Raw genomic sequence first — 25,350 nt, forward strand, 5'->3', positions numbered from 1 at the left:
ATTAGCCGGAGGAGGAGGAGGAGGAGGACGAGTAGAGAAGGGAAAGAGGTAAGAGAAAACAGAAAAGGAAGGAAGGAAAGAAGAGGGAAGAGAGAGGCCGTGACGAGGGTTAAGAGAAGAGGAGAGAAAGGGAGGACAGAAGGAAAAGAAGAAAGACGTAAGGAAAAGAGGATAGAAGAACAGGGTTAGGAAGACGAAGAAGAAAGGAGGGAGAGAATTATCTGAGAACGATGACCTTATGATGAAGAATGGGGAAATCTGGTAGAAGAATTTATAAGTTATGGTCTTGGCGCTAAGAAGGAGGAGGGAAGGGAGGAAGAAAGGAAGAAAGAGGAGAGAAAATATTGTAAAGACAGGAAGAAAGGAGGACGAGAAGAAATAGCAGTAAATGAAAGGAATGGAAGAGGCTGGAATAACAGGGGTGATGCAGAGGAAGGAGAATGAATGGAGGGGAGAGGAGGAGGAGGGAGAAAGGAAGAGGGAGGAGGAAGGATGAGAGGGAGAGAAGAAAAGGGAGAAGAAAGAGGAAGGAGGGTAGGAAAAATATGAGAGTGTAGGAGTAAGGCTAACGTTGTATGTAAAGGTGGTGAAATCTGGTTAATAAGTTTTAGAGTGATGGTGTTGGCCCCAGGCAGGAGGAGGAGGAGGAGAAGAAGAAGAAGAAGAGGAGGAAAGAGGAGGAGGAGGAGGAGGAGGAGAAGAAGAAGAAGAAGAGGAGGAAAGAGGAGGAGGAGGAGGAGGAGGAGAAGAAGAAGAAGAAGAAGAAGAGGAGGAAAGAGGAGGAGGAGGAGGAGGAAGAGGAGAAGTAAAAGAGATGAGAAAAAGAAGTAAAGGAAGCAAGGGAAACGAGATGATTGAAGAAAATGAATTAGAAAGGCAGAGGAAGAAGATGGAGAGAAGAAACAGGAGAAAAGGAGAGGGTAATGAAGAAGATGGAGGTAGCGTAGGAGGAGGAGAATGAAAGAGGAAGAAGGAGGGGAAGAGGAATCAGGAGGGAGGAAGATCAGGTAGGTAGGAAAGACGGCAAAAGGGTAGGTATATGAGATTAGTTACGTAACCTTGTGATGATAGTGGTGTGAAGAGGAGGAGGAGGAGGAAGAAAGGAGGGGTGAGGAATGAAGGATGGAGGGCAACGTGAAGGAAGGGGGAAGGAAGGAAGAAAAGAAAGTAAGGAGGAGGAAGGAAGAAAAGGAGGCCTGATATGAGAATGGCAGCGTAGGCCTAACCTTTCGATAAAGTGTGGCGAAATCTGGTGGAAAAATTTTTGAGTGAGGGTCTTGACACTGAGGAGGAGGAGGAGGAGGAAGAAGAGGAGGAGAAGGGGAAGGGGAGGAGGAGGAGAAGGAGGAGGGGGAGGAGGAGATTAAAGAAGCAGAGGAAGATAGGGAGAAAATACAGCGAAGAAGAGAATGTAGAGCAAAGTATGAGGGTGAAGGAAGAGGAAACAATGATAAAGAGAAAGATATGAGAGTAATGGGGATGCAGAGGAATTGTAGTATATATATAAGAGAGAGGGAGAGAGAGAGAGAGAAGAAAAACGGGAGAGAAGTTGAATGAAGGAGAAAGATGATGTTAGTGAAAGAAATGAGGAGGAAGAAAAAGAAACGGAGGAGGGAGGAGAGGAAGGAAGACGAGAGAAGAAGGATGGAGAAGAGAAGAGCAAGAGTGAATCTGAGGTAAAAGAAACGGAGAGAAAATAATAATAATAATAATAATAATAATAATAAGAATGAAAACAAGAAGAGCAAGCGTGACTATTAGGAAAAAGAAAAGGAGAAAGAGGCGAGATAAAATGAAGGAAGAGGAGGAGGAGGATAAGGAAGAGAATGAGGAGGATAAGGAGGAGAATGAGGAGGATAAGGAGGAGGATAAGGAGGAGAATGAGGAGGATAAGGAGGAGGATAAGGAGGAGAATGAGGAGGATAAGGAGGAGAATGAGGAGGATAAGGAGGAGAATGAGGAGGATAAGGAGGAGAATGAGGAGGATAAGGAGGAGAATGAGGAGGAGGATAAGGAGGAGAATGAGGAGGAGGATAAGGAGGAGAATGAGGAGGATAAGGAGGATAAGGAGGAGAATGAGGAGGATAAGGAGGAGGATAAGGAGGAGAAGCTTTGGATCCAGGTAAGTTATCCCAAACTTTTGGAAACACCTGCTGACTTCTGCTCCTTCGTCAGCACGTCATTCTTTGCCTGTTTTTTCCAGCAGGAAGAGGAAGAGGGAGTAGAATGAAGAGGAGGAGGTGGTGGAGGAGGAGGAAGAGGGAGTAAAATAAAGAAGAAGCAGAAGAAGAGGAGGAGGAGGAAATAGGATGAAGGTAAAGAGAGAAAAGGAAATAAAAGAAGGAAGAATAAGAAAGAATATAACCTAATCACCTATGGTACATCAGCGCTTCATTCTCGACCTTCTTCCATCCTTCACACGCAGTGGGAGGAGGAAGAGGAAGAGGCAGGATAAAGAAGAGGAGGAAGAGGAAGCAGAATAAAGAGGAGAAAGGAAAGTGAAAGCAGAAAATGAATAAGAGAGGCGGAGAAAAAGAGAGAAGGTAAGAAGCTTGAATACAGGCAGCTTCTTCAACATATTCTCAGACACTTCTGCTCTTTCATATCCAACAGAAGGAAGTGAGGGAGGAAGAGAAGGTAGAATAAAGAAGAGGAAGAAGAAGAAGAAGGGGAAGGAGAAAGGAAATCAGGATGAGAAAATAGGGACGAAGAAGATGGAAAGAAATTGAAGAGAAAGGAAGAAAACATAAAACATGAAAGGCCTGCTTCATATAAACTTTTCATTCTCCTGTTGTTGCCCTCATTATTCCTGGAGGGGGGAGGGGGGAGAAAATGGTTAGGGAGAGGAAACGGAAGGAAGGAGGAAGGGGGGCTGAGAGGGAGAGGGAATGAGGAGGTGAAGGAGGCTTGAGAAGGAGGGAGGATAAGTGAAGGAGGTGGAGAGGGAAGCAGACAGTGTGAGGAGAAGAGGTTAAGACGGAAAGAGATGAGTGTTGATGGATTGAGAAGGAGGAAGATAAATGAGGATGGATGAGGAAGGAAGGAGGGACTTGAGAAATGTTGAGAAGGAAGGAAGGTAGTGGGAGAGGTTGAGAAGGAAGGAGATAAGTGAAAAAGGGATGAAATAAATGAAAGAAGTTGATAAATAAGAAGGAAGGAGGTGAGTAAAGGATGTTTAAGAAAGAAAAGAAGATTCAGTAATTGTATGAGGAGAAGAAAGCATGTGAGGTATAACTAAACTAATCCTTACCTGCTTACAGATGAGGGGACAGCAGGGGGTGGAGGAGCAGGCACGGGGTCCCTGTGTCAGGTGCAAGGGTTCCTGCTTAACCTGCTTTGTCTGCTGTCTCTCTGGTATACCGCAGTCCTCGCCCTAGAAAGGTCAGTGGAGCGAAATAATTATGGAAAAGATTATTATTATTATTATTATTACCACCTAGGTACCACTACTACTACACCTACTACTACTGCTACTACTTCCACCACTACTATAGTACCGTACTATATTATTATTATTATTATTATTATTATACTCCTTTCACCTTAAGTTGGCCTAAAATACGTATAGAATGCCTAGAATACAGTAAGTTATACTGATAGTTAGGTTAGAATGGATCAGATCAGGCTGGAGAGGGCTGGGCAGGGTTGGAGTGGGTTCAGGAGGGTGAGAATGGGTTAGATTAGGTTAGGAAAGCTTGAACTAGGATAGATTATGTGTGTTTTCTGCTTCATCTGCTCTCTCGTACATCGCAGTCCTCTCTCTGAAAAGAACAGTGGAAGTGGAAATTAGGTTAGGTTAGGCTAGGGGAGATAATAGTGTGGTAAATGAAGAGAAGTTGGTTGTGTGTGTGTGTGTGTGTGTGTGTGTGTGTGTGTGTGTGTGTGAGAGAGAGAGAGAGAGAGAGAGAGAAGGTCATCAAAGCGGCATGATTGGGCAAAGTGATTAGGAGGAGCCAATTGCAGTTCACCTTACCAATCCTCTCAGCCAGTCACAAGCCAGGAAATTAATTGCTACCCCGTGTATACTAAATTAGTTATACATGTTAATTATTGTATATTATAGGTCTCATTCATGGTGATGGGTGTTTTAGGTGTTTATTTTGTTAATTACGGGTAAATTTAGGCACTTACAGGTTGTTACCTCCGCCACCGAAGTTGGGTGGAGGTTATGCCATCACTTGTGTCTGTCTGTTTGTTTGTCCACGAAATATCTCAAACAGTTACACTCGAATTTCAATGAACTTTTCTGGAAGGGTAGCCCATTGGCCAGGGAAAGTTTTTAAGATTTTGAGGCGCATCCAAGACTCTTTTTTTATTAACACTCCGAAAAACTGATAGTCATGCCTTTTGTCATGACGGCCTGAGAACTACAATTTTGGTGACAGTGGCATTGGCGGAGGTATGCGCTCTCTGGGTCGTTTTTAGTTCTTGATTGACTGGGGGTTGTTTTAGGTATGAAGGTGATTTTAAGCAGAGAGAGACAGAGAGAGCACGCCTCCTCAGACCTTGTACTATCTGTACCTCCTGTGTACGTCTAAGTACAGTACAATTTCGTGACCCCGTTTGGCCATATCTGCCCTTATATGCCCCGTCGTTAGCAACCAATAGTCCTGTTATCTTGACCTTCTGTGTACACCTATATACCATTTCGTGACCTCATTTAACCCCATCTGCCCTGACATACATACCCCCTAGTTATCAACCAATAGTCCTGTTACCCTGACCTTCTGTGTACACGTATATACCATTTCGTGACCTCATTTAAACCCCTGTGCCCCCGTGCGTCGCCAGGTACGTGCGTCTGGCCAGCCCACACGAGCACGCGTTGACCTTCTCGCTGTTGAACCTGAGTGTGGTGGTGTGGGGCGTGTTGGTGGTGCTGTTGATCGAGGTGTCAGGTCCTATATACGGATGGGCACAGTATGGATACGTCCCTGGTATGTCACATTAACTTCTAGGTATGCTGGGGTATGCTGTAGTGATGTATGGGTTTGTATGCTGCAGTTCTGTATGGTTTTGTATGCTGTAATTATGTATGGTTCTGTTCTACGTTATTACAGGTAAGGGGTCTTCCTATACCAACTGTATATACGAATGGTCACAGTATGTATGTGTCACAGGTATAATTAACCTTTTTTACGCTAGTTATACCTGAATAACTTTTAGGTATGCTGGGTTATACATTATGTCTTTTTGCTCTAACTTGGCCAAGCTATATATTCTTCCTTTCACAGACATTTTAAGTTAGCGCAGAGAAAAAGATAATGTTACCACTCCACATGTCTCTCTCTCTCTCTCTCTCTCTCTCTCTCTCTCTCTTTTAACTAGCACCATAGTCTAGCGATTTACCTCTTGATATAACTCAGAGTTCAGAATGGAGAGACGGCAATTTTAGGCCAAGTTAGAATAAGAAGGGTATAGTCTTGTATCCTTCTCTTCTAGGTAATTACAGGTGGGTCGTGCTCTGCCTTAAATATTTACCTGCCTGTCTTGATTGGTGGTTGTTGCTGAGGAGGGACGTGGGAGAGAAGTGAACGCCAATATGAAGTAAATTAGACAGAAACTTTACACTTTTCATTTTCAAGACACATCACTCTAGTCTTTCTGAGCCTGAGTCAAGTTTGCTTAAATCCAGGATGATGTGTCTGATCTTGAGAATGTTACTTGATTGTGTGTTCCGTATTTCCCCCACCTTTCCCCTCTTTCCTCCATATTCTTCCCTCTTTCCCTCCACCTCCTCCCGTCCACCTGTCTCCCTCCACCTCCACCTTCTCTCCTTCCTCCCACATCTTTCCCTCTTTCCCTCTGCATCATTCTTTCCTTCCCTCGATTTCCCCCTGCTCTTCTCTCCCTGCCTCCTTCTCCCCATAGTCTCTCCTCCTTTCCACATCTTTACCAGGCTCCCTCCACCTCATTCCCTCTTTCTCTCCTTGTATTACCTCCATTCACACACACACACACACACACACACACACACACACACACACACACACACACACCTCACTGGCCACACCAAAGACATCAAAGCCTTAGGACAAAAAACATTCCCACAGTCACACAAACACACCGACACCTGGACAAATTTAGTTTCCTTTCCCCCAAAACACACACACACACACACACACACACACACACACACACACACACACACACACACACACACACTCATTTTGGACATGAAAGGAGCACTCCTGATTGACGTGCGCACACAGAAATAGCGCACACGTGAACACCTTTCCCCCACTCACACGCACATGATTGGCTTGTCAGGTGTAGTGTTTACGTGGATAAGGTATGTACGTATTCGCATGTGTGTGTGTGTGTGTGTGTGTGTGTGTGTGTGTGTGTGTGTGTGTGTGTGTACAATGGAAGGTAGCCACACCCACGTAGCTTTTTGTCCTACACCACCACCATCACCATCACCATCACCACCACCACCACCACCACATTCACTCTTACACACACTCCCTTGCCAAGCCGATCTGTGCCCAGGTTTACGATGTGTGGTTTTGGTGGGAGGGATTGTGCGTTGTGTTATAACCTTTTCACACACACACACACACACACATTCTCTCTCTCTCTCTAATCCGATTTGTGACGCGTTTTGCGGTGTGGGGTGGTTTGATGTGAGAGACTGTGTTTACTCGTACTAGTCCGCTGTACAATATTTCTCTTTCCACTCCTTACTATAGACTTGTAGTAATTTCTTTTGTAGATGCGTTTGGGAAGGAGGATTGAGAATAAGAGAGTAAATATGGGAATCTTAGAGTGCCTTTGTGTTTACTGTGATGTTTTTTGTGTTTGTGACGTTTTTTGTGTTTATTGTGACGTTTTTTGTGTTTACTGTGATGTTTTTTGTGTTTGTGACGTTTTTTGTGTTTATTTTGATGTTTTATGTGTTTATTGTGATGTTTTTTGTGTTTGTGACGTTTTTTGTGTTTACTGTGACGTTTTTGTGTTTATTGTGACCTTTTTATGTTTACTGTGATGTTTGTGTGTTTACTGTGATGTTTTTTGTGTTTACTGTGACGTTTTTTGTGTTTACTGTGATTTTTTTGTGTTTATTGTGATTTTTTTGTGTTTACTGTGATGTTTTTGTTTATTGTGACGTTTTTTGTGTTTGCTGTGACGTTTTTGTGTTTATAGTGACGTTTTTTGTGTTTATTGACGTTTTTGTGTTTATAGTGACGTTTTTTGTGTTTATTGTGACGTTTTTTGTGTTTATTGTGACGTTTTTTGTTTATTGTGACGTTTTTGTGTTTATTGTGACGTTTTTTGTGTTTATTGTGACGTTTTTTGTGTTTATTGTGATGTTTTTTGTGTTTATTGTGACGTTTTTTGTGTTTATTGTGACGTTTTTTGTGTTTATTGTGACGTTTTTTGTGTTTACTGTGATGTTTTTTGTGTTTGTGACGTTTTTGTGTTTATTGTGACGTTTTTGTGTTTATTGTGACTTTTTTGTGTTTATTGTGACTTTTTTGTGTTTACTGTGATGTTTTTTGTGTTTGTGACGTTTTTTGTTTACTGTGATGTTTTTTGTGTTTATTGTGACGTTTTTGGCCGTGATTTTAATACTATACTCCTTTTACTGTCCAGGAGAGAGAGAGAGAGAGAGCATTTTGGTTTTCTTTCTCTTGTAGCTTATTGGAACTCTGTGGCGGAAAGAAGACAAGGCTACATCACTGCACACATTAAATAGCACTTCTTCGTGACCAGCATCATATTCTAATGTTAGTCTATTGTTAGAACTCGGCACTGACTATGGAGAGATGGCAATTGTAGGTCAAGTTAGGTTAAAATGAACTATGTCGTCATCATCATCATCACCACTACAACCACCATCACCCCACCTTATCATCATCATCATCATCATCACATCACCACCACCACCACCATCTTCCTTATCATCATCACCACCACCACCACCACCACCACCACCACCTCTTCCTATGACTGTGTGTGTGTGTGTGTGTGTGTGTGTGTGTGTGTGTGAGCTTATCTTTTGTTAATGTATTTTCTTAGGAACTGGGCAGCACTCAGGGATATTGAATTGAAGCATTTCCCCCCTTCTGTCTGTCTGTCTGTCTCTATCTATCTGTCTGTCTGTCTGTCTGTCTGTCTCTCTCTCTCTCTCGTCTGCTTCTTTGTGTGTTTGTTTATTTTCCTCCTCATTTCTTTGCCTAAACACCAACCTAATTCATTGACGTCACTCCCTCCCTCGCCATCATTCTCGGCCTCCTTCCCTTCCATTCATCTCATCCTCGGTCGCCTCCTCCCTCCACCTCATCCTGGTGTCCCCCTCCCCCTCCCTCCATCTTTTCCTCCCCTTCCCCTTTCCTCCATCTCATTCTCGGTCTTCCTCTCCCTCTCTCCCCTTCACCTCACCTACATACACCGCGAAATCTACCTATATCTCCATGTACACTTCATAAATTATCCATGTACGTTAACTAACCTCCATGTGTACTAGCCAGAAAGCGTGTACGTATTGATCCCGAGGTCCACGCACATGCTGACGTACACAACGGTACACATGAGTTATTGCGTGACTGTTCCCTCTCTGGCCTTCCGTGTACACCACTCAGACCATGTGTACACCATCCAGTTCTTCCATGTACACATCAGAATTTTTCAGTGCAGGGTCAATACCTCATGTATACCCAGAATTGTATCATGTGTACTCAGAATTGTTCCATGTGCACCCAGAATTGTACCATGTGCACCCAGAATTGTTCCATGTGCACCCAGAATTGTTCCATGTGCACCCAGAATTGTTCCATGTGTACTCAGAGTTGTTCCATGTTCACCCAGAATTGTTCCATGTGTACTCAGAAACCCTCATGTGCACCCAGAAGTTTTCCCTGTACACTCACTAACCCCAATGTGCACACAATATTTCCATGTACACTCACTAACCCCCATGTGCACCCAGAATATTTCCATGTACACTTACTAACCCCATGTGCACCTCCAGAATGCGGCGTGTGCGTACTGAGCCCGGCGTCCACACACATCCTGACGTACACAGCGGTACACACAAGCTGCTACGTGGCCGCCCCCGCCGCCGCCGCCACCATGGCCGCCCTGGCAGTGATACGCCGCTCCATGGCCACCCCCCCACCACCCACCAGGGGCTCGCAGGTGAGAGAGAGAGAGAGAGAGAGAGAGAGAGGTAATTCAAGAAATGTGTGGTTGGGGAAAAGGATTAAATTTTCTCTCTCTCACTCTCTCAGTATCACACACACACACACACACACACACACACACACACACACACACACACACACACACACACACACACACAGATAGCAACAACTGGCCAATTTCCTTTTGCTTTATCTCTGCCTTGATGCTTTTTCCCTCCTGTTGATTGCTTCACGTAGAGAGAGAGAGAGAGGGAGAGAGAGAGAGAGAGAGAGAGAGGGAGGGAGAGAGAGAGAGAGAGAGGGAGAGGAGGAGAGGAGGGGGGAGACAAAGATGAACTGGGAAGGGAAATGAAAAGGAAAAAAAATACCTGAGAGAGATTTTACACCTGAACATTGACCCTGATCCCTGACCTTGACCTCTGCTTGAACTGCACCCAAAACTTAGGTCACTCTTTGCCATCCACTCACACAATGTAGCTGACAAGTTCGGTCCTAATTCCATAGCATATTCATGAGGTATTTTGTTAACAGATATATTGTGCATGTAGGTTAAAAAGATATTGTGTTCAACTACTACTACTACTGCTACTACTACTACTACTACTACTACTATTACGACCACCACCATCACCATCAGTACAGCTGCTACAACTACTACTACTGCTACTACCACCACCATCACCACTACCACCACCACCATAACAACTACTACTACTGCTACTACTTCTGATGATGGTGGTGATGATGATGATGATGATAATTACTCACTTCTACTGGTACTACTGCTTCTACTACTACCACCACAACTACTACTACTACTACCACCTCCTCTTCTCTCCAGGTGCTCAAGACAGCTGGGGGGATGCGGGTGCTGTGCTGTGCTGTGCTGCTCTCAGTGCTGTTCATGCTGCCCTACCACCTCCTGTTGCTGCTTCAGGCTGCCCTCGTCACTGTACACCCGAAGGCCAAGGTGTGTGTGTGTGTGTGTGTGTGTGTGTGTGTGTGTGAGAGAGAGAGAGGGGGGGGAGAGAGAGAGAGAGAGGGGGGGGAGAGAGATAGAGGGAGGAGGGGGAAGGGAGCCAAGGAGGAAAGAAGGGATGAAGGAAGCGAATCAGTGCGAGAGGAGGAGAGGAAATGGGATAAGAAAGAGGGAGAGAGAGTGACAAGATTTGGAGGAGGGAGGGAGAGAAAGTGACAGGGGGAGGGAGAGAATCCGATGAGGAGGAGGAGGGAGTGGAGAAGAAAAGAAAGAGAGAGAGAGAGGGAGAGGCTAAAGCGAAATGAAGTCACGTCATATCGATCTCTATATATAAATTGAAAAGCTCCCTACCCCTCTTGGCTGAGCCTTAACATTTTCATCGCCTGACCCTCCTATCATCATCATCATCATCATCATCACTATCGTCATCATCATCATATTCAATGCCAATATCCTCCTCCACCTCATCATCATCAGCATCATCATCACCATTGTCAATATCGTCATCATCGTAATCATCATTATCATCATCATTATCATCATCATCATCATCATCGCCATTATTCTTCTTCTCCTCCTCCTCCTCCTCCTCCTCATCATCATCATCATCATCATCATCATCATCATCGTCGTCATCTACCGTAGTACTGAAGTAATGAGGACAATTGGAGAGGTTAAACTGCTCTCTCTCTCCACGAAACAGAATAAATATCACAGGAGAGAGAGAGAGAGAGAGAGAGAGAGAAGTGGGAGAAAGGAAGGAGAGTGGGAGGAAAAAGAGAAGTTGATTGAAAGTAAAAGAAGAATAACAGTGAGGAAGAAGGGGGAGTGATATGAGAGAGTGAGAGAGAGAGAGAGAGAGAGAGAGAGAGAGAGAGAGAAGTGGGGGGAAAGGAAGAAGAGGGAGTGATATGAAGTGTGGAGAGGGAGGGGGCAGAAAAACTCTTGATTGCCACTGTTAATTTCATAAAGAATTGAAAATAACTTTGATGAGAAGGGGGAGAGAGAGAGAGAGAGACGTAGTGGTGGAGGGAGAGAGGGGAATGAGAGGTGAGAAAAGGATAGGAGGAGATTTAGATGGAGAGAGGAAAGAGGGAGGATGAAGAGAAGAGAAAAAAGGAGCAGGTAGTGTGGAGAGAGAGAGAGAGCGTGTGAGGAAACAAGACACCTGGAGATTATAAACCAAGTAGATTACCTCGGGGGTGGAATGTGTGTCAGAGAGAGAGAGAGAGAGAGAGAGAGAGAAATTTATAAGAACTATTGTCTATATATGTGCACTCTTTCTATTAGTGTCTGTCTGTTAGTTTCTTTCTTTTTATGTGGCAAAAGAGGTGGTGGTGATGGTGGTGGTGGTGGTGATGTTGATAATAATGATGATATTACCTTAGTGTCCCTTGCAGCTGATGTTTACTTCGGTTTCAAGGGAGGTGCGTGGGGCAGGGATGTGAAAAATGGACCCTCAGGGAATGACATGGGGTGTGCCTCTCTCTCTCCCCTACAGGTGGTGTCTTACTGGCTTAAAATATGCGCCATCACCGGAGTCTACCCTGCCGTCCTCCTCTCAGCCAGGCCGTCAGAGGTATGTACAAAGAGGGTGCTGACGAGGGAAGCCTTCACGTGGTGGCACCGATATGACTGGCCGGCTCCACTGCCAGGTTGTACAAACGTCCCTCAACTCCCTCCCTGTCCCCCCGAAAGTACTGTGATGGACTTCAGGAAAAAACTTCAGCCTTCAGTCTACCGGGTTAAGCTCTCCGACGAGGCTGGGTGCGCAAAAAGAGCAACAACAACAGTAACAGCAGGTCAGGTTGGGTTGAATAAGGTCAGGTTTGGCATGGGTAGGTCAGGTCAGGGTATATTTGACATGAATGATAAAGTTATGATTAAGTTTGGCTAGTTTAAAGGCTAGGAAAAAATAGTGTAATTAGAGTACGGTTAGGATGCACTAGGTTAGATTGGATTAGGTTGGATTAGGTAATATAAGGGTGTGTTAGGGTGGATTAGGTAATATAAGGGTGTGTTAGGGTGGATTAGGTAATATAAGGGTGTGTTAGGGTGGATTAGGTAATATAAGGGTGTGTTAGGGTGGATTAGGTAATATAAGGGTGTGTTAGGTTGGATTAGATAATATAAGCGTGTGTTAGGTTGGATTAGGTAATATAAGGGTGTGTTAGGGTGGATTAGATAATATAAGGGTGTGTTAGGTTGGATTAGATAATATAAGGGTGTGTTAGGTTGGATTAGATAATATAAGGGTGTGTTAGGTAGTAGTAGTAGTAGTAATAGCAGCAGTTGTAGTAGTAGTAGCAGAAGAAGATGAAATAGTTGTAACTCCAGGTTCATTTTAAACCCGGTAGACTGCAGGCTGAAATTACACCTCTCCAGCAGCTCGCCATCCTCCTTTCGCGGGATAGGGAAGTCGTTGAAGAGGGGCGGGGGGTTCGGATAACAGGGAAGATCCATCACCCAGTTATATCAGTGCCACCACGTGAAGGCGCCCCTCCCGATACTCGTTGCTGGAAGTGAAGAGGCTGAAACCGTGAGAGGGAAGATAGTGGCAGCTTTTTGCAGTATTACTTGTGTTGCAGTGAAATGGCGGGGGACAGGGTGACGTGGAGGCGATTTGTTTGTGGCCACCCCGTGTAAGGGATTAAGGCGTCTGGATATAGATAGATAGATAGACTTGTGTTGTTGGGGCGACCGCATTTGGGGGAGGGTGGGCAGTTCTGGTTTGTATTATTTTTATTTTTTTTACACCTGTTTCCAGTTTATTATTGTTTGCAAGTTTGACCAGTTTACTTCTTGAGGTTGTGTGTTTATTTGTGTGTGTGTGTGTGTGTGTGTGTGTGTGTGTGTATGTGTGTGCGTGTGTGTGTGTGTGTGTGTGTGTGTGTATTTGTACGTGTGTATGTAAGTATGAATGAAAGGATTACTGTTATTACTGTAGTAGTTCTTGTTATTATTATTAAAATTATTATTATTACCACTACTACTACAACTACCACCACCACCACTACTACAACTACCACCACAACCACCACTACTACAACTACCACCACCACCACTACTACTACAACTACCACCACAACCACCACCACTACTACTACAACTACCACCACTACTACTACAACTACTACCACCACTACTACTACAACTACCACCACCACCACCACTACTACAACTACTACTACTACTACCACAACCACTACTACTACTACTACTACTACTATCACAACCACTACTACTGCTACTGCTACACCTATTCTTTTTCAGGTGTGGCCAGCCTTTGCCTCGGTGGTGAGAGGGTTAAGGGTGTGGCGGTGTAATGGTGATGGTGGCGAGAATGGTGGGGTGGCGGTGGCGGGGGTGGGGATGGGGGGAGGAGGAGGGGGTGGGGAAGGGGTAGGGGGAGACAAGGCACCCCCACAGATCGCAGACACCACCCTACTGCCACCCTCCCCCCACTGAATGCACTCCCAGTCAGTCTCTCTCTCTCTCTCTCTCTCTCTGGTCATCTCATTTGGGGAGAGGCAGAAGAGAGAGATTCAATTCTACCCCTCCTTCCGTCCCTCCTTATCTTCCTCTCTCCCTCATTTTCCTCATTCTCTCCCTTTCCTCCCTCCCTCCTTATATTCTTCCTTCCCTCCTTCTCCTTCTGTCCCTTCATTTCCTTCACTTTCTCCCTTTCCTTCGTCCCTTCCTTTCACCTTCCTCTCGACCCTCTCCACTTCCGTTCTTTCATTTCCAATTTTCTCTTCTCTCCCTCCTGTCTTACTACCTCCTTCTTTCCCCTCTCTTCCTCTCATTGATTCTTTCCTTCCTTCACTTCTATCATTCTCTCCTTCCCTCACTTCCATCATTCTCTTCTTCCCTCACTTCCATCATTCTCTCCTTCCCTCACTTCCATCTTTCTCTCCTTCCCTTCTTTCTGTCTTTCTCTTTTTAATTCAGTCTCTTTAGTACCTTCCCTACTTAACTGCTCTCTGTTCCTCTCTCCCTTCCTCCGTCTTTCCTTTCCCTCCCTCCCTCCTTCCCTCCCTCCTTCCCTCCCTTCTTTCCTCAGTCTTTTGCTTCCTTGATATCCTTCCATCCCCTCCCTCTTTCCCTCCTTCCCTCCCTGTCTTCCTTCCCATTTCCTCCATTCTTCTGTTTCTTCCTCCCTTCTCTTCTCCATCCATATCCCTTCATCCTTCTTTTTATTTTTATTTTTTCATTTATTTCCTTCTTCCATTTTTTTCCATTTTCCTCCTTCCTTTTCCTCCCTCCTTTCTCCTCCATTCCAGTTCCTCTCTTCCTTCCTCTTCCTCCTTTCCTTCCTTCATTTCATCCCTCTCTTCCTGTTCTCCATATCCTTCATCCTCACATGCTTTCTCTCTCTCTCTCTCTCTCTCTCTCTCTCTCTCTCTCTCTCGTGATATACATTGACAGGTTATTTGCTTACTTGGTCCAAACGTCACCTCCATTGGCCTCACACCACCATGAAGTAGAGAGAGAGAGAGAGAGAGAGATGGGGGAAGGAAAAGGAGAAAGGGCAAAGAAAACAAGAGACGAAGGGAAAAGAGAAGTGTGTAAGAAGGAAGGAAAAATGGAAGACGAAAATGGAGAAGAATGAGACGAGAGGAAAACTGAAGCCACGAATACACGTAGAAGAGAGAATGTGTCAGAATCGAGAGACGAGTGGGGAAAGAAAGAAAGAAGAGGAAAATTAAAGAATAAGCAAGAGAGAAGAAAACAGCAAGAGGGGGAGGGAGGAGAGAAATGAAGGAAGGAAGAAGAGAGAAGCAGTATACGAAAGAAGAACGAGGGAAACGAAGAATATTCAGCCATCACAGCCTCATCCCATTGTCAACAAAGATCAGCTGACGTATGGCTCTCCTGATTGGCGGAGAGGTCGTGACGTAGAGGTGACGTGGCAGCTCTTTACTGGCTCCGGTGTAAACAACGTGACGTCACTAAATGTTTGTGTGTTATATTTCCGTTCATGTTACGTGTGTGTGTGTGTGTGTGTGTGTGTGTGTGTGTGTGTGTGTGTGTGTGTGTGTGAAAATATAGTCGTTGATGAGTAGTATAATAAAGAATTGGATCGAAACTTTTATTTCATTATACCCTGTCATTATTTAAAAACGATAAACTGCTAAAGATTATTTAAGTACAGATATACGGACATTAGATACTTGCTGAAGAAATACATGGGAGCCTTCTGAGCCCTGAGGGAGCCCTGGGTGTGTCCGGTTAAAGAGGGCAAATGTCCACGTGATCCAGAGTCCACAAACATTACAGGTATGGTTTGATGACGTGTAATTATTGGTAAACCTGTTTTGTTTTACTTCATTCTTTAGTGTTCCCTCCCTCCCCTCCCCTCTCTCTCTCTCTCTCTCTCTCTCTCTCTCTCTCTCTCTCTCTCTCTCTCTTTCCCTTGCTCTTTCCTCCCTCGCCCTTTTTTTATTGCTAACTCAAACCATTTCCTTTGCTTCCTCCCAACTTCCCTCTCCACTTTCCTCCCACCTTTTCTTCCTTTTCCTTTATCTTCCTACCTTCCTTCCCCATCTCATTTTCCTCCTAACATCCCTCCCTTTCTTACCCTCCCTCCCTCCTCCCTGTCCTCCTCTCTCCCTTTAATAACCGAGGGAACGGCCATTAAAAAAAAGAAAAAAAAAAGGGAGGCTGACCAGCATATTTTGGACGCTATATTGCGTGTATGAGAGAGAGGGAAGGGGGGGGGAGGAAAAGGAAAGGAGAAAGGGTGAGAGGAGGAAAAGTCAAGGGAGGAAGGGTGATTACTGGATGAGTAGAGAACGTCCACCTCCCATAGTGCGAAAGAGGAACGAGAAAGTGTGAGTGAGACTGACAGGCTGAAGGGCTTGAGTACACACTGGCGACGGATCTAAAAGTGGAGAATGGAGGTGCGGGGATGACTTGTGTAGGTAACATTTTTTTTTTTACTCTTTTAACTCTGACTTTAGCCTGACGCAAAATTAGCTTCTCCACCGTGAATACCGATGCGTAGCAAGAGATTAACATGAGAGCATGGTACTAGTCACGAAGAAGTCTTGTGGAAAGGATGTAGTTAGTTGTATTGTCCTATTCGGCCACTGAGCTACGGGAAATGGGCTACAAAAGGACGAAAACCACCAGGTATGGGCGAGTGAACTATGGTACTGACATACTCTATCTTTTCACATTAAATACTGTATTGTGTTTTTACGTAATTAAGTATATACCATTTGCTACGCAGGGAGGTAACCATATAACCAAATGGCGACTGGTTGTCTTGTGAGCTAAAGTGCTTCAACCAAATGGACCCCGCGAGATTTTCATTTTTTTCTTTTTCTCCAATACCGCCACTCGGGGAGGCTGGTCACCGTCGCATTTTGGGATTAAGTAGCCTAGCCCTGGGTCCCTACACTCCTGAAGGGGCACAAAAATATCAGATGACGGATGGATGTAAAGAACGTTAAAATTTGCTATCAATATATGGGAAAGGTCAAAGTATATTGCCTCCTATTTGAAAGCAGTACCTATGTGAGAGAGAATGAGAATAACCTGAGAGCGGCCAGAAAGGAAAAAGAGGAATGATTAATTATTTATCAGCTATGAGATGCATAGGATGAGATGGAGTAAACAAAACGAAATAGGGCAAGGGAGCAGGACTACATGGCGTGAGGAAAGTACACCTACATCAAGTAACACAATGCTTGAAAGTCAAAAAATAAAAAAAATAACAATTTCTAACGACATATTTGTACATTTATCTTAATATTTAAGGAAAAGACGTCATTTATACATCTAGTCCCCCTTGTTGATAACGAGGAGCCTACGGTGTCCACGTGTGGATGGAACTCTCATATTTTCGCCTCTGAAGGTAAGTTTCCTACACAAGTTTGTTCAATTTCCGTGCTCTCAGGGTACGTGGTACATCCGAGCAGGTATGTGTGTGATGTTACGCTCCAAAGCTCTGAAATTTAGGAGGAATGATGGATTTCACCGCAGAATATTTTTGGAAAACGTCACCCAGGATAATTTAAGCGGGGCTGTAATTAAGTTTCCGTGCTCTAGTTACTTCCCAGTATACCGGAAGTCCAATATGCCAGGAACATATGTGTGGAGGAATATGATCTCGTCTGGGATTTTTAAAGCCAGAAATTTGAAATTGTAATCAAGAGCCCACAGCCGCAGACCCCTGACCTCAGTGCGCATGCGCGAAGGAGCGTCGTCTGAATATTTTAAAATAGTTTTATCGGCATTTTTGTTGTTTTGGACGCCTCGATTTAGTCAGATTAAGTTAGGTGATGTCTGTTAGGCGAGAGTCAGGTTGGGTTAGGTGAGATTAATGAGATCAGAGGGTTAGTTTAGTTACGTTAGGTTATTTTGAAAAATCCGTCTGGTAAATCGACTTCTGTGTGCACCTGCAAATTGACCAACTGCTGGAGAGGGATTATGGGCCCAAACTGGAAATATACGAGTAGGGAAAGGGGATTGGAAGCTGTGATATTACTAGAGAAGTTTTTGTACCAGTGCCTGATATTTTTCACCAGTTGACTCTGCTCCAATATCCGTTGCTGGCTCGCTAGGCGGTGGAAATTGCTCGGCGGAATCATTTTATTTTTATTTTTTACCATTTTTGTTGCCCTCCTTCCCTCTCCAGCTCTGGGAGATAGAAGTGGAATAAGGTGAGTTCGGCAGTGGATATAGATTGGTATAGGCTTTCGATACCCAATGCCGAGGCTTGCAGGGATCCCGTTTGTTACTAAAATACTGAGACCTGATTTCAATTCTGTGGGGCAGGTTACTTAAATATATTCTTCCTTGTTTACGTATTTAGCTGCCTACCTGCTTACCTACCTCCCTGCCTTCCTACATACCTTCTACCAACCTAACTACCTACCTACCTACCTACGTACCAGCTTACTAACCTAGGATTTTAGGATGTTTCCTGTACTGAGCTGATGATTGTATGTCCATATATCTGCGTTCTTGTTGGATAATGCGTGGCCATGATCTTTCCTCGGTAGTTTCATATATTCTTAACCCCCTTGACTCCCTGAGACATCCTTCTAATTATTCTTGCCATCTCCAGGTGGTGTGTATAGATATTTTTTTGTCTAGCGTATACTCGTCAAACGTGAGGAGTTAGATATAGCCAAAGTAAACCCCTTCATTATGAGAGGCCTTTCGTCAATAGAATATAATTATCTGATTACCTCAAGAAAAAGCTAAAAAAAAAAACACATTGAAAGGGTTACTCCTCTGAGGCAAATGACCGCTTCCGTATTTTACACTAAATAATTTAATCCATGTCTGTCAGTCTATCTAACTATCTGTCTGTCTCTTATCAGTCTGTATATCTGTTTCAGTCACTTGAGTAATTTTTCTGGCTAGTGAATCATTTTTGTGACTAATACAAACGATGTGATTCAGAGAAAGAGCCCAGCTTGACAAAGGGTTATCAGTGACTGGTTTCTGATAGGCCTAATCTGGGCGGTTAAAGTTACTGTTTGGTATAAGAACAGTAAAACAAAGCATAAGATTTTAAAGTTTTGGATTAATAGGTGAATGTGTGGCCTATCTGGGAAGACCTGCCGTATTCTGTTTGATAGGTCTAATTTTGTGCGTTTTTTATTATTTCTCACCTCACCCCATCTCTTCATTGGTCAGGAGGGTTGGGATGATGATGATGGTGTAAAATAGGACAGGCTGGTCGTTTAAGAAAGGTTAATGTAAATAATCACAGGTTCCTATAAGCATTGGGATGATGGTGATGATGAAAATGGTGATGATGAGGTGAAGGACTAGAATTTCTCTGCATATGATAATATTTTTTACTAATGCTAATTGTAAAAGAAGGACAGTTGGCCAGTTTAAGAAAAACTGCATAGGTTAGAATAAAGGTTGAAATAATGATGATGGTGATTGATGATGATGGTTATGAAGATGATGATGATGATGATGAGTACGTTTAATCACCATTAATTTACAGTGCCACCAAAAACCTCAAAAAGAATCAGGAGCATTATCCAAACCCTTCCTTCTGTACCCCGTGTTGAAGTGAGACAACCCACTAGTCATTTTTCCCTCATTTTACAGCATGTGACGGAGTTCCTGCCAGAGGGTAAAGTAATATAAAGAATAAAGTAAAATAAACTTCTGCACATTTTTAAAGGAAAGCTGCTTGGAGTGTGGAGGACATAGTTTAAAATTTATATTCTAGATGAGAAAAGCTGTCAGTAACATGTTCGTTCCTCGGCATCTGCAGCCTTTTGCTCTTTTCTTTTTCTTCCTGTCCCATTCCTCTTATTCCTCCTCCTTCTCCTCCTGTTTCTCTTCCTCTTCCTTTTCCTCTTCGCATTCCTTCCACTGTTCTATGTGATTATTTACAGGCAAGATGAACAGGCAAAGAACAGACGCGATTTTTACTACTACTACTACTACTATCACCACCATTGTCAGGCTACTTACTGCTATGTGTATAATAGTATTTTTCCAGTTAGGTTAGGTGTGTACTCAGCTTCCCTCAGGCCTTAAAGCAGTCTCCTTTTGAACTTGGGCCAGGAGTTGTATGCCTGGCCTCTGTGTGGAGATTGGCTTGTACTGGGGGGGACAGGAAGTGGTGAAGCCTTCTTGTGCACATGCTTAAAAATCGTTAACAGGAAAATAATTGCAGCACTTGGAAAACTATTTTTTTTTTTTTTTTTTTTTTTTCCCTAAACTTCATTACTGGCTTGTCGGTCCCACCACGTGAAGGCGTCCCACTCCATGTGAAATAGCCAATCTCAAGCCAGATTCAATTTCGGGTACGAGATGAAAGGCGGTGATCGGAAAGTTAGGAAATTATGTTTACAGAGTTTACAGAATCTGTCAAACTTCCCAGAAACTGCGGTAGTGACTATGTGGGAAGAATTTACAGACAGCTTCTCGGTAACTACTGAAATATTTACTTTGGGTACAAGATCAAAGGCAGGGAAGGAGAAATTTGGCTTTTTTTTTCACATGGTTTTATAGAGTTTTTGAGGAACTTCGAAATTTGATGTGGTTCGAGGCGTGAAAGAAAGGCACTCAGTTTTGATACATACTGAGTTATTCTACGGTTCTTTCACCTTGGCCCAGGTTTTCGTCCTTTTGCAGCTTATTTCTCGTAGCTCAGTGGCAGAATTTGAATGCTACAACCTCATCCTTTCCCCAGCACTTTCTCATCCTGGTTTCAACCTATTGTTAAAACTGCATTCAACACGGAGAGGCGGCACTCACTGAGCAAGTAAAGAGTGTAGTTGTGTTTATCTATCTATCTATCTATCTATTGCCAGACGCCTCAATCCCGTTTGGGGTGGCCACAAACAAATCGCCTCCAAGTCGCCCTGTCCCCCGCCATTTCACTGCCCTGCTCCCAACTCACATCCCCCTCTCTCATATACCTCTCCACCCCATCCCTCCATCTCATCCTCGGTCTCCCCCTCCCTCTTCCACCCTCCACCTCACTCACATACACTCTCTTCGTCAGTCTTTCACCCTCCATCCTCTCCACATGGCCAAACCACCTCAGTGTGTTCCTCACAACGCTCAAGGTTGTGTTTATCACGTTTGCAAAAGAGGAAGAATGACAAGAAGGCGATTCGTTTATGGCTACCCCATTTGGGATTAAGGCGCCTTAACTGTAGATAGATAGAATAGATGGGGAGATAGACTTAGGGAACTAATAAAAGACATACATTTCTGTTTTCTGTCGTCTACTTCTCTACCCTATGTCAACCCAAAACCTGCTTGTAGCTTTTTTATATGGTTTACTGAACCTCATATTGCCCCGTGATTAAACATTTAGTTACACATTTTTTAATATATGCTTTTCCAGACCACTGCATTCGTCACTGGAGAGACTTCAAAATGGAGAGGTGAAACAGCTGCATAAACCCCTTCCAATTGGTCTGCCTCAAGGTGAATAAAACAAGATAGAGATGTGAAACAAGCAGCATCATCCCGTCCCACGTGATCTTCCTCAAGGTGAAGAGAATCGTGTTGGGGACTAGTAAGGAAACATAACATCAGGCATCATCACACTGAAAAGGGTAAAGACAGTGACTAAGTATAAGACATTTTACTTTTGTTTTTAATGTAATCTAGAATCTAACCCAATACTTTTGTTGCTTATGAGAACACGACTCTCTCTCTCTCTCCTTTGCAATTTTTTTAAAGATCAAAATCAGGGCTAATTTAGTGCAAAAGGAGTATATCAGTGACTTCTTTCCAGCTCTTACCGAGAAAAACCAAGGGCCAGACCCAGCTAATGAGTCGTGAAATATGAAAATGAAAAGATTACTGTTATAGGTGTATTTCTGTGTGCACTCTAATTTTGAAAGGGATGCTGCTGTATATCTATCAGTCTATCTGTGTATGAGTATCTATGAATGTGTCTGTCTGTATGTATGTATGTCAATCTACATATCTGTCTGCGGGAGTAATATAGGTAACATACACAAAGCTCCCACCTCAATAGCCAAGCCTCCATTTTCTTGTGTGTCAGAGAGAGAGAGAGAGAGAGAGAGAGAGAGAGAGAGCAGTATATATTTAAAATGAAAGGCTATATATGAAAGCCAAGGGAGATAGCACTAGTCAAAAAGACTGAAGCGATTGGAATGTGAGTAACGGTTTCAGAATTCTACATCAGTTGAGTGTGTAACAAAAAGATACTACCATCATTCCCACTGCTGGTATTAAAAGCTAAGCAGTACAGTTTTAAAATTCCTGCAAGTTGATATCCAGTTATAGCTCTGTTTACAGCTTATATGAACAAAAGGAAAAGGATATGTATGATTTTGCTTTCACTTATTAAAGCTAAGCAGTTTTAAAACTGTTGCATTTAGAAATCTGGTTGCAGCTTTGTGGTTTACCAGGGTTTACATATATTCACAAATAAAGAAATAATTACAGTTCATAGTCACGAAACAAAAGAGGATCGTTTAGGTTGTTCGTACAAGTATATTATAAACTAAGAAAATCACGCTTGTTGAACTCAGAAGCCGCTATGTTATAGTCCAAGTTGGTGGTTTTACTTATAAAACAACGGATATTCATGTAAGTGAACTCCCAGGTATAAAAGCAAAAGCCGTATTAAATATTCTGTACAGGTATACAGAAATTCAGATGCAGCTTTGTTATATCCGTTTCAGTTTAAATTTTCAAACGGTCAGTAACATTATTTTGCTGTTTATTTTGCCTCCCGCATCTTAATACTCTCGTGTATATTATTTATATCGTTGTAATATCGACATTGTTTGCATCAGTGACGTGCATAAGATTGTTTGAGGTATAATGGGCTTATAAATATCGCTAAATACGTGTTACCGGATCTCGAGAGCCACTCAGGCGAACGTCTTTTGTTTTCAGTTCGTGCACGTGTGATGGCGGTGGCGTCTTTCCTCCCCGCTATCCAATTTTCGGCCATAAAGGTAAGATTTTCACTCATTTTCGTGCCAGTTCTGTGTTTCTCTATTATATGAAGTAGTCGTGATGCTTAGGAGTTAGAATAGCGAAGGACAGAACAGGCAAGTAGTGTGAAAAATGAAAAACGGGAATTGTCGGAGTCGGCATCCCTCTTCATCAATTTTCGCTTCTAAAGGTGGGATTTCCGCCAGTTTTTGCATCGATTATGTGTTTCTCGGTTAGATTAAATATTCGTGGTAGTTGAGAGGGAATAATGAGAGAGAGAGAACGGGGAAAAATGTTTGTAAATGGACTATGAAACGAGAAGTAGGAATATGCAACATTAAGTTCTAGAATGGAAGATCATTACGGAAGTTTGAAATAGATAAATTCTGTTTTGAGGATATTTTTCACTCAGTTGCGCATCGGTTTTACGGTTATTTATTAGATTTAGGCATTCGTGATGCATGTGAGGCAGAATAGAGGGAAAAATGTTTTGAAAAAGAGTATAAAAGGCGAAGTAGGAAAATGCCACGGGAGGTTTAAAAATGGAAGACAGTTATAGAGGATAGAATGATGGTACTCGGAAAGTCTTTGTTTTGCGCGTTAATTTCACTCAATTGAGCACCGACTGTATGTTTCTCGTGTAAATTAAGCAGTCTTGGTGCCTGAGAGAGAATATAGCGAGTTGGAACTGGGAAAGTGCCTTGAAATGGGGTATAAAATGAAGAGTAGAAATAAGCTTCTGCTATTTTCTCTTTTTCGTTTGTAAAGGCAAGATTTCCGCTCAGTTTCTTTCCGTTTCTGTATTTTTGTAAGATTAAATAAATATTCGTGGTTCATGAGATTATAGACGGATATAATTAAAAAACTTGAAAATGATGTCAAATGAAGAATGAATATGCCAGTTTGTATCTTTCTATCGACATCTTCGCTGGTAAAGGTACAATTTCTATTAGTCTTGCACCGATTCTGTTACTCGGGTAGGTTAAATGTTGGTGATGCTGGGAAGGTGAAATGGAGTGGGATGGAAAGGGGAAACTGTTTGAAAATGGAATGTACAGTTAGAACCTATATCTGGGACCTAGTTTTAACTGTATCAACTGCCACCCCTTTATACTTTTCGTGTGGACATGTTTTTCGCTTAGTTTTGCTTGGATTATTTGTTTCTGTAGCTAAACTCATGATTGTAAGGTAGATCAGAGCGGGACACAAGGTAGAAACTAAACATATATATTGAGAAGTAGGTATATGCCAAGGAAAGTTCAAGAATGGAGGATGGTTTCATAAAAAAAATTATAAACTTGGAAATTCTGAGTTTTCCGATTGATTTCACTCAGCTACACGCCGGATCTACGTTTCTTGGTTAGAGTAAATGGCCTGAATGTTAGAGAATATATTAGGATAGAGCTAAGAAACTGAAAATAGAGTTTAAAAGGAGAAGCATAAATGTGCCACGGAAGGGCCAAGACGAAAGATGGTTACTGAGAAACACACACACACACACACACACACACACACACACACACACAGACGGAGTACTTGTATAACATGTTTTGTAGGAAACAGCATGAAACAGAAATCCTTCCTCCCAGAATTCCCCGGAAATCATTAGACCAGAATCCAGGTTTTGCAAAAGGACGGAAGATAAGAGGAAGACAGACTGATAACCAGATATGTGAAAATGGAAGAACAGAACAAATATTTAGAATTTGAATAAGAGTATTAGAGGAAAATATTAACATGAGAGTACATTAAAGCGATAGAACTGAGAAACAACGAGGGCGATTATGTAAGTGGCACAGAACTGAAATTATTAAAATATAAGAATTGACAGTGAATGTAAAAGCAAGCAATGTGACAGCAGAGAATATATTAGGGGGTTAGATGAGAGATTATTGGAAAATGTATAAAAGAAAGAAGAAATTTAACAGGAAAAGGAGTAAATAGCAAAGGTAGACCTAACAGCGTAAAAAATACGTGTAAAACTTCATATATTTCAGCTGAGTACCTTTCCCCCTCCCTCCCACACACACAATTCCGCGGAAATCATTAGTCCTGAGCGTTACTACATGTTTTCCTCAACTCTAGTTCAGAGTCACTGGATGGCTGGCTAGACTCCTGAGCTGCAGTTATCAAGGGTCTTAAAGTTGTTTGGAGGAGAAGTAAGTCTCCATAGCTGGTTATGTAGTGTTGAGCATATATTTATTTTTCATGTCTTGATGTGATTTTGGTTTAGGTTCGTATTTTAAGTAACAGACGTCGGAGCTCCCCATCCTTTGCGATTTATTTTGAGTATGACCACAGTATCCTCTTGTATAAATAACGTTAAAACTACGGTCTGTACAGTACGTAAGGCTCGTGAGAATATAAAGAAACAATAGGCCAAATAAATCGCCGAGGAATCGGTGTTATGAAGCCTCCCATGCCACTTAGAAAATGGGTTTTATTCATGAAGTGTTTTGTAGCAATAGAAGTGAAGGGAAGAGTGTATTCAGTATCACATCGAAATTTCAGCTTAGGAAACGTTGTAAATACCGTCCCTGCTTATTACTCGCCTTCTTGGAAATAAACAGGGTACTTGTTAGGGTAGTCATGGTTATTTTCCTGTCCCAATTATTCTTTTTTCATGTTCTGGGGTATTGTATAAGTTGCCACACCAGTAGATTTTATTTAGCGGGGCCTGAATGGTTGGCGAATGATTGTGGCCCATTTAATTTGGCACTTTTTTCGTTAGTTTCCTCTGGTGTAATTTTTTTTTCCCCCTTGCAGTCTGGGCTATGTTTCACCCCATTCGTGGGTGAAATTGAGGTG

The 25,350-nt window shown here is 42.9% G+C and overlaps 1 protein-coding gene across 1 annotated transcript in view; it reads left to right on the plus strand.

Annotated features, from left to right (window-relative positions):
* LOC145405613 (uncharacterized) overlaps positions 1-25,350 on the plus strand; it is a 52,109-nt gene that overhangs the window by 8,659 nt on the left and 18,100 nt on the right. The window contains exons 2-7 of the mRNA XM_080276939.1: positions 3,288-3,381; positions 4,792-4,937; positions 8,975-9,141; positions 9,988-10,116; positions 11,627-11,704; positions 17,030-17,051. Coding sequence (XP_080133065.1) covers positions 3,288-3,381; positions 4,792-4,937; positions 8,975-9,141; positions 9,988-10,116; positions 11,627-11,704; positions 17,030-17,051 — 636 coding nt within the window. The remainder of the gene's footprint in view (positions 1-3,287; positions 3,382-4,791; positions 4,938-8,974; positions 9,142-9,987; positions 10,117-11,626; positions 11,705-17,029; positions 17,052-25,350) is intronic.

Source organism: Coenobita brevimanus, chromosome 67 (assembly GCF_032717465.1).
Source record: "Coenobita brevimanus isolate Jiangsu-jjx chromosome 67, ASM3271746v2, whole genome shotgun sequence".
Lineage (NCBI taxonomy): Eukaryota > Metazoa > Arthropoda > Malacostraca > Decapoda > Coenobitidae > Coenobita > Coenobita brevimanus.